The sequence below is a fragment of the Myotis brandtii genome, unplaced genomic scaffold, assembly GCF_000412655.1.
Source record: "Myotis brandtii unplaced genomic scaffold, ASM41265v1 scaffold420, whole genome shotgun sequence".
In the NCBI taxonomy this organism is placed as follows: domain Eukaryota; kingdom Metazoa; phylum Chordata; class Mammalia; order Chiroptera; family Vespertilionidae; genus Myotis; species Myotis brandtii.
In genome coordinates, this window is record NW_005366109.1 from 318,635 (window position 1) to 328,965 (window position 10,331).

Here is a 10,331-nt window from a genome sequence, read left to right on the forward strand (position 1 = left end):
AAGATGGAAGGCGGTGGCCAGAGTGAAGGTCTGGGTCCCGGGTGCCAGAGGAAAACTGGTGCTGGCAGCCAGGGGAAAGAAGGCCTATTGCACGAATCTTCGTGCAACGGGCCTCTAGTCCTATATAATAAAAGCCTAATATGCTAAGTGTCTGGTCATCCAGTTGGCCATTCAACCAATCAAAGCGTAATATGCTAATGATATGCTAAGGCCGCTCAACCACTCACTATGACGTGCACTGACCACCAGGGGGCAGACAGTCACTGGTCGACTAGTCGCTATGATGTGCACTGACCACCAGGGGGCAGATGCTCTGACCAGTAGGCCAGACAAACCCTGGAATCCTCCTGCAGTTCCTCCCTGGCTGGCCAACCTCCCGTGTCCCTCCCCTGCCCTGATCGTGCACCTGTGGGGTCCCTTGCCCTGGTCTGCACCCTCTCGAAATCCGGGCTGAGGGACTCCCCTCCCCTACCTCCTACCCCCAGTGAGTGAATTTTGTGCATCGGGCCTCCAGTGTATTCATAACTAAAGATTTGTACACGAGAACATTCCCTCTGGAATCTTAGTAGAAATCAATATGAAAATGATTGAGTTGGCTACATTTTTATTTAAAAGCAATTAGGATCACATCAGTGATGTCAAATAAGGTACCTGGTAAACTTGTTCTATTTTCTAAATGTTGGGTAAGGAATAAATTACAAAAATGGGAGGTAGGTAGAAAACCATTTCTTGGGCCCTGAGTGTGTGCTGGGTAGCATTTTAACATTTGCAAATCAACCTCACTACCTGCTAGTATTATCACCCGCCAGGAATTGTGTTAAAAGGGCTTTTTGCACATTGTCCCATTTAAACCTCCCAATCCTCTTAAGATTGCTTAATTTATTTCTTAAAAAGGTGATACATGTAAATGATACTAATTCAGAAAGGTACAAAAAGGTTTGCAGTAAAAACTAAATCTCTTTGCCGCTGGGTCCTCCAGTCATCCAGTTCCTTTCCAAACCACTTGCTACTGCTGTCCTGTGTGTTCTTTCAGAGATACGTTATAAGCACATAGACCTAATTCTATGTGAATATGTGGATATGCTTTATGTTAAAGTTTTTTTACAAAAACGGTGACATGGCTCAGTGGTTGAATGTTGACCTATAACCAGGAGGTCATGGTTTGATTCCCAGTCAGGGCACATGCCCGGGTTGTGGGCTTGATCCCCAGTAGGGGATATGCAAGAAGCAGCTGATTAATGATTCTCTCCCTCTCCCTTCCTCTCTAAAAATCAATAAAAAAATATTAAAATAAACAAACAAAAATGGTGGCATGTCCTGGCCAGCTGGTTCAGTAGTCCTGTACACCAAAAGGTTGCAGGTTCGATTCCAGGTTGGGGTGAGTACGGGAGGCAACCAACCGATGTTTCTCTCTCATATTGATGTTTCCTTCTCTCTCCCTCTCTCCCTTTCTCTCCCCACCCTCTAAAAGCCAATAAAATCATATTCTTGGGTGAGGATTTAAAAAACAAACAGTGGCATATTATGCATAGAGTTCTGCATCTTTTTTCAATGAATGTTTTAGAGCAGCAGTTCTTAACCTGTGGGTCGCGACCCCTTTGGGGGTCGAATGACCCTTTCACAGGGGTCGCCTAAGACCATCCTGCATATCAGATATTTACATTACGATTCATAACAGTAGCAAAATTACAGTTATGAAGTAGCAACGAAAATAATTTTATGGTTGGGGGTCACCACAACATGAGGAACTGTATTAAAGGGTCGCGGCATTAGGAAGGTTGAGAACCACTGCTCTAGGTCCATCCATGCTGTTGCAAATGGTAAGATTTCATTTATTTTTATGGCAGAGTAATATTCCATTGTATATGTGTACCATAACTTTTTTATCCACTCATCTATTGATGGGCACTTGGGTTGCTTTCATATCTTGTCTATTGTAAATAACGCTGCATTGCATATATCTTTTGTATATATTTTTTCCATTGATTTTTAGAGAGAGTAGAAGGGAGGGGGGGAGAGAGAGAGAGAGAGAGAGAGAGAGAAACATTGATGTGAAAGAGACACATCAATTGGTTGCCTCCTGCACATGCCCCAACCAGGGCCAGGGATTGAACCTGCAACCCAAGTACATGCCCTTGACCAGGAATCGAACCCAAGACCCTTTGGTGTGTCGGCCAACACTCTACCACTAAGCCACACTGGTAATCTTTTTGAATTAGTGTTTTGGGTTTCTTTATATATATACCCAGAAGTGGAATCACTGGGTCATAAGGCAGTTCCATTTTTAATTTATTGAGGAAACTCCATACTGTTTCCCACAGTGGCTGCACCAATCTACATTCCCATCAACAGTGCCTGAGGGTTCCCTTTTCTCCACATCTTCGACAACACTTGTTTGTTGATTTATTGGTGTCAGCCATTCTGACAGGTGTGAGGTGATATCTGATTATGATTTTGATTTGCATTTCTCTGATGATTAGTAGCATTGAGCATCTTTCCTTGTCTATTGGCCATCTGTATGTCCTCTTTGGAGAAGTATCTGTTCAGGTCCTCTGCCCATTTTTTTGTTGTTAATATATTTTTATTGATTTCAGAGAAGAAGGGAGAGGGAGAGAGAGATAGAAACATCAATGATGAGAGAGAATCATTGATTGGCTGCCTCTTGCACGCCCCCTACTGGGGATCGAGCCCGCAACCCAGGCATGTGCCCTTGGCCGGAATCGAACCTGGGACCCTTCAGTCTGCAGGCCGACGCTCTATCCATTGAGCCAAACCAGCTAGGGCTGCCCATTTTTTAATTGGGTTGTTTGGTATTTTTGTTACATTCTCTTCTGCAACCATAAAACCTCAAATTTAAGATTTAGTCTTAAGGTTAAATTAATTAAATGCTTTCCACTAGTCGTTTTGCCATAGTTTCTACATTTATCTCATTAATTGAAGTTTTTCCTCTAATAGTTTCTTCAGTAAGAAGTCAAGGAAACCATATTCCCGGAGTTCTTACATGTGGAAACATGTTTTGTCACCTTTGTGGTTAAACGGCAGTTTGGCTTTGATATAGAATTATTCTTGGGTCGCTTTTTTGTGTGAACTATTACAGAAAAGTACGTGAAACAGTATGTGGTATTATAACTTGATGAAGACCCCAGAAGTGAGCTCCACAAGCCCTCTTGTGTCTGTTCTCAATCACACCTCCCTGCTTCCCCCGAGACAACCACATCCTTTCATGTTAGCCATTCTTTGTTTTCTTTATGGTGTTACCACCATTGATGCACCCCTAAACAAGTGAAATCATTTTTGCCACTTTTTGAACTGTATATAAACAGAATCATACACTGTTTACTCTTTTATCTTTTGCTTCTTTTTTGCTCAACATGTCATTTGTAAGATCATTCATATTGTTACTTTGCAGCCCTACTTATATTTATGTTGCTGTGTAGTATTTTATTATCCTATATAATAAAAGGCTAATATGCAAATTGAGTTCGACCAGGAGTTTGACCAGGGGCCAGGACCAGCCAGCCAACCGCCCGCATCCCCTCCCCCTGGCCAGCCCACCCCGATCGGCTGCAATCGGGGTGGGCCAGCCGGACCCCACCTGTGCACAAATTCATGCACTGGGCCTCTAGTATGAACATATTACAGGTTACTTCTCTGTTGATGGACTCTTGGGTTATTCTAGTTTGGACTAAAAGGAGCCATAATGCTATGAATAGTTTTATATATGTCTCCCGATACACATATGTATATATATTTAGTTTGACCAGGGGCTGGGGCCAGCCAGCCAACCACCCGCGTCCCCTCCCCCTGGCCGGCCCACCCTGATTGGCTATTGGGGTGGGCCAGCCGGACCCCACCTGTGCACAAATTCGTGCACTGGGCCTCTAGTATGAACATATTACAGGTTACTTCTCTGTTGATGGACTCCTGGGTTATTCTAGTTTGGACTAAAAGGAGCCATATGCTATGAATAGTTTTATATATGTCTCCCGATACATATATGTATATATTTCTTTTAAGATACAGATTTGGACATGAAAATACTGGTCTTAGGTTATGCACATTACATGCTTCCTAGATATGGCCAAATTGTCTTTTGAAGTGGGTTTATTACTTTATACCCCCACCAGCAATGTATGCAAGAGTTCCTTGGGTCATCTTCCCTTGACGTGTAGTGTTGCTTCATTGTCTTTGAGCCAAGTGATCCTTTGGGGTAGGTGATATTTCCATTTTACAGATGAGAAAACACGTTCAAAGTGGTCAAGTAATTGAGTGCAAGTTTATAGAGAGAGTGGATGCTAGAACTGGCAGGTGAGCTCTGGTCTCTCTAACACCAAAGCCCGTTATCTTTCCATGCTGCCTTTTTTATAGAGAGGACTTCCTGACATCAGATATGTAAGGCACTGAAACCTCACCAGGGAAGATGAACATTCTCAAAGACTTTTTAAAAAAAATAATTCTTTATTGTTGAAAGTATTATGTGAGTTTCTTCAGTAAGAAGTCAAGGAAACCATATTCCCTGAGTTCTTACATGTGGAAACATGTTTTGTCACCTTTGTGGTTAAACAGCAGTTTGGCTTTGATATAGAATTATTCTTGGGTCGCTTTTTTGTGTGTGAACTATTACAGAAAAGTACGTGAAACAGTATGTGGTATTATAACTTGATGAAGACCCCAGAAGTGAGCTCCACAAGCCCTCTTGTGTCTGTTCTCAATCACACCTCCCTGCTTCCCCCAAGACAACCACATCCTTTAATGTTAGCCATTCTTTGTTTTCTTTATGGTGTTACCACCATTGATGCACCCCTAAACAAGTGAAATCATTTTTGCCAATTTTTGAACTGTATATAAACAGAATCATACACTGTTTACTCTTTTATCTTTTGCTTCTTTTTTGCTCAACATGTCATTTGTAAGATCATTCATATTGTTACTTTGCAGCCCTACTTATATTTATGTTGCTGTGTAGTATTTTATTATCCTATATAATAAAAGGCTAATATGCAAATTGAGTTCGACCAGGAGTTTGACCAGGGGCCAGGACCAGCCAGCCAACCGCCCGCATCCCCTCCCCCTGGCCAGCCCACCCCGATCGGCTGCAATCGGGGTGGGCCAGCCGGACCCCACCTGTGCACAAATTCATGCACTGGGCCTCTAGTATGAACATATTACAGGTTACTTCTCTGTTGATGGACTCTTGGGTTATTCTAGTTTGGACTAAAAGGAGCCATAATGCTATGAATAGTTTTATATATGTCTCCCGATACACATATGTATATATATTTTTTTAAGAGTAGGCTACTATCTTTTGGGACTGGATTGGATATAGTTATTGGAGGTGACCTGTTTCTCAAAGTCCCTTCCAATTTTGTGATGCAGATGACACTCACCCAACATTTTTAGTGTCCTGACAGCCTCTTCCTTTTTCTTGCTTTTAGCATCCAGCCTGTGTATGGAGCACAGCACCCTCCTCTGGACCCTCGGCTCACCAAAAAGTAAGTCAAGTTGTTTTTCCTTTCATTTGAGTACTTCTTTCATCACCCCCCCAGCACTCCCCTACTTTGTTGAAATGACAGTTTTCACTTTGACCTTTTCTAACTTCTCTTCTGCTCTCTTTTGGATCAGAAGATTAATAATTTTACCTCTAAACAGTCCGTTATTAAGTGGGAAATTAACGCACTTAAAAGATTTCTTTTCTACATTGGTAGTAGACATCTAGGATGTCCCAAAAAATGTATATACACACTTTGAATAATGATAAAGGCAGTTTATTAAAATACATTTATGAGCATAACCAATGGACACATATGGGGGGTGGGGTGGAATGAGGGCATGTGCTGAGGGTTGGGTGCGGCTGGGGAGAGGTCAATGGGGGAGAAGGAGACTTATGTAATACATTAAACAATAGAGAATTTAAATTAAAAAAATAAATAAAATACATTTCATTTTCAAAATTGAGCTATCAGCTATTGAAGTGTGTATACATTTCTTTGAGACACCCTGTCTAGGATTTGATGTTGGATTCTCTATTCTGGTGAAAAAGTCTTTATTGATTAAATATTATCCTGAAATTGAATGATTGAGGACCTCCTTCAAGCAAGAGATCTGGTTTCTGGGGCTCCTGGCTTCTGAACATAGAGAGGTCTACCACCTTTTGTGCACTTGTACCCTGAGAATTAGGGCACAAAGAATATAACTGTAGGGCTGGCTTTCTTCTCATCCTCTTTCTGTTTGACACATTCAATGTAACCCAACCATACAATAGAATTAAAAGCTCCCTAGAGACCATTTCTGTAGTGAAATTCTAATAAATAATTTTCAAACACAATAGAGACCCTAGCTAAATCCAAGATGTATGGATGTGTATCCACACCCCTAAATATCACTTTATCACACCTTTCTCTAATGGGCAACTCGGCCACAATGAGAAGATGGGTCATCTTCTCAGATTTTCTAAGAACTTTGGCCTCCATATTTGAGTATAAATGTGGTACTTTATACTTAAATATGAGTATAAATATTATTTCCATTAAGTATAAATATTAGTTTGTAGTAAAAGCTGAGAGCTGCAGGAGACCTAGGTTCTCATCCTCCAGGGCCTGGGTAATAATATCCACCTTTTCTTCCTTCACAGTCAATGGGGAAGTAAAGATAATGTACATTAAAGTATTTTGAATACCTAAAAAAGTGCTATATCAACTATACATTACTAATATTTTATTTTTTTATTGATTTTCTAGAGAGAGGAAGGGAGAGAGAGAGAGAGAGAGTTTTATTGATTTTCTAGAGAGAGGAAGGGGGAGAGGAGAGAGAGAGAGAGAGAGAGAGAGAGAGAGAGAGAGAAACATCTATGTGAGAGAGAAACATCGTAGGTTCCGCAACCTGGCTGTGTGCTCTTATCGGGAATCGAACCCGTCACCTTTTGGTGTATGGGATGATGCTCCAACCAACCAAACCACAGTGTCCAGGGCTACATTACCAATATTTTAATGTTTTAAAAATAACAGTGTAATGTATGGTGAACTTTCCGTAATTCAACCTAGTCATGTTTTGTTTTTGTTGTTTTGCAGTTGGGCCAGTATGTAGAAGTACAGTCTTACTTTGGAAGTATGACTGCTGTTCTTTTCTGTAAGACAAACAGCTTTATATCAGAAACCACTAGACTGTGAGCTCTTTGAGGGCAGGGGCTTTGTTTTGTTCACCACTTCACTCTTCGGACCGGGAGCAGCATGTGGCACATAGTAGGCACTGAGTAAACATTTATGGAATGAAAGAATGTAATCCTTCACGTAGACAGTGGACTTTTCTTTCATGTTTCTTAGTGTGTACCTTGTAGTAGCTCTTAAGGAGAGCATGTTTTCTGTGATATTTCCATTAAGTAGAATGAATTCTATTTCCTGGTTTTACCAACAACAGACTACCTGGTCTTTGGCTAGTAAAGCAGGCCCTGTGGATTACCTACCCAACAGTCTCTCCTGGCCCTGCTTCTTTAAGAACCATAATTTTATTCAGCTATTAATAAGGTGACAGTATACTTAGAGCAGGTATCTGGATTAGTTTAAGTCTTTTACAATAATTTCTGGTAATCCCAATAACTGGTCTATGGTGACTTCATCTCGTGGACTCTGGCCAATGAGACATAAGAAAGTCTCCTGAGGGAGAGTTCTTGGAAAGATTTCTTTTGATCAGAGAGAGATAATTTTGTGAAGAAAGCCTCTTTATGCCTCTGCTCACATTTCCTGCTTTTGACTGTGGTAGTGTGAAACTAAGATGCAGAAACTATTTGTAACCGGAGGGAAAGAGCAAGAGAATTGTGGAGACACCAACCAGCCCTGACATTGTGGTCTTTATCACTTAAGCATCATAGTTGAGAATTTAGTTCCTTGCAGCCAGTTTTGTTCACAGCCAGGATTTGTTGATTAGTAATAGATCCATTCCAGTATATTTTATTTTATTATTTTATTTTTTAAAATACAATTTTATTGATTTCAGAGAAGAAGGGAGAGGGAGAGAGATAGAAACATCAATGATGACAGAGAATCATTGATTGGTTGCCTCCTGCGTACTCCACACTGGGGATCGAGCCCACAGCCCCAGGCATGTGCCCTGACCGTTAATCTCCTGTTCGTAGTTCGACACTCAACCACTGAGCCACATTAGCCAGGCCCAGGATATTTTATAATGATAAGCACATGGTCCACATGTGAATCTGTCTGTCTGCCCATACATAAGGCAATGGAGTCTACTATCCCACTTTATGCTTGGGTTAAAGTCACCATACCTTGTCTGCACCAGTCATCAACTGTGTTTTCTCTGATTCTGTACTTAAGATAAGTCTTGAGTAATATCACCATATCCCAAACTGCCAAGACCAGCTTTATATACTCTTGTCTCCACCTGTTAGTGATATAAAACCATGAGTGTTTTAAAGGATCAGCAGAGTTGCATTCATACTTTCAATAGAGGTAATCACCTAGCTCTACAATTTGGAAGGAATATAATTGTCACTGAATAAATCATGTCCCCTTTTCATGCACGTGGTGGTTTGAAATTAATAGTCTATAACATGGAACAACATCTAGGTTTGGATCATTTTACAATTCCAGATTATTATAAAACATTTATTGCCCTTATTTTAGTATCTTTGTTGGGACATTTTTATTACTTTTCCCGCTATATGACTATCGTTCCACTTCAGACTGCCGTTAATTGCTGAGTGGTTAATCGCCATCACAGCAGAAACCTTTACATTGGGTCTTCAATCATCCAAACTGCATGAGCAAGTAACATTCCCGTCTGTGTGTATTGACTTCAGTTTGCCAAATTATTACCATTAGGAATAATATTGCCTGCAGTAATTTTCATAGCTCACATAAAACCAGTGTTATTGCAGAGTGGCCCCATTGGCCACTTGATGGCATGACAAGCTTCTAAATTTATTGTTTTCTGACTCGATATCATTGTTCCAAGTGTAAGGCTGGTTCACACGGAGCCACACTAGCTATTGTGATGACTGGATTCATTTGGTTGTTAGTAAATTCCCCACTTGCTTCACATCCCTTACCAATATCAAACATTATTTTTTTAAACAAACTTGTATAATATTTCTCTTGCGTGAACAGCCATATCAGTAGAACAGTGTAGTATTAATCAAATTACAGAATGATTGAACTTTTGTTTCCTAACCAGTATAACCTATAGCCAGTCCTTTTCAAAATATCTGTAGGTGTTTGTGTTAACATTGAAGAAGTTATTCTTCATTAGACGACTACATTTCTCTCAGATGTGCCATTTATTATGTTTTTGTGTGTTTTTAGTTTCACCCGCACTACTTGGATCGCTTTTTCTTTTCTTTTTTTAAAATATATTTTATTGATATTTTACAGAGAGGAAGGGAGAGAGATAGAGAGTTAGAAACATCGATGAGAGAGAAACATCGATCAGCCGCAAACATGGAACAACATCTAGGTTTGGATCATTTTACAATTCCAGATTATTATAAAACATTTATTGCCCTTATTTTAGTATCTTTGTTGGGACATTTTTATTACTTTTCCCGCTATATGACTATCGTTCCACTTCAGACTGCCGTTAATTGCTGGGTGGTTAATTGCCATCACAGCAGAAACCTTTACATTGGGTCTTCAATCATCCAAACTGCATGAGCAAGTAACATTCCCGTCTGTGTGTATTGACTTCAGTTTGCCAGATTATTACCATTAGGGATAATATTGCCTGCAATAATTTTCATAGCTCATATAAGACCAGTGTTATTGCGGAGTGGCCCCATTGGCCATTTGATGGCATGACAAGCTTCTAAATTTATTGTTTTCTGACTCGATATCATTGTTCCAAGTATAAGGCTGGTTCACACGGAGCCACACTAGCTATTGTGATGACTGGATTCATTTGGTTGTTAGTAAATTCCCCACTTGCTTCACATCCCTTACCAATATCAAACATTATTTTTTTAAACAAACTTGTATAATATTTCTCTTGCGTGAACAGCCATATCAGTAGAACAGTGTAGTATTAATCAAATTACAGAATGATTGAACTTTTGTTTCCTAACCAGTATAACCTATAGCCAGTCCTTTTCAAAATATCTGTAGGTGTTTGTGTTAACATTGAAGAAGTTATTCTTCATTAGACGACTACATTTCTCTCAGATGTGCCATTTATTATGTTTTTGTGTGTTTTTAGTTTCACCCGCACTACTTGGATCGCTTTTTCTTTTCTTTTTTTAAAATATATTTTATTGATATTTTACAGAGAGGAAGGGAGAGAGATAGAGAGTTAGAAACATCGATGAGAGAGAAACATCGATCAGCCGC

At 40.1% G+C, this 10,331-nt stretch overlaps 1 protein-coding gene across 1 annotated transcript in view; it reads left to right on the forward strand.

The window, feature by feature from the left end:
- TBC1D22B (TBC1 domain family, member 22B) overlaps positions 1–10,331 on the forward strand; it is a 79,451-nt gene that overhangs the window by 15,632 nt on the left and 53,488 nt on the right. Inside the window, exon 2 of the mRNA XM_005873771.2 lies at positions 5,436–5,492. Within this exon, the coding sequence (XP_005873833.1) occupies positions 5,436–5,492 (57 nt within the window). The remainder of the gene's footprint in view (positions 1–5,435; positions 5,493–10,331) is intronic.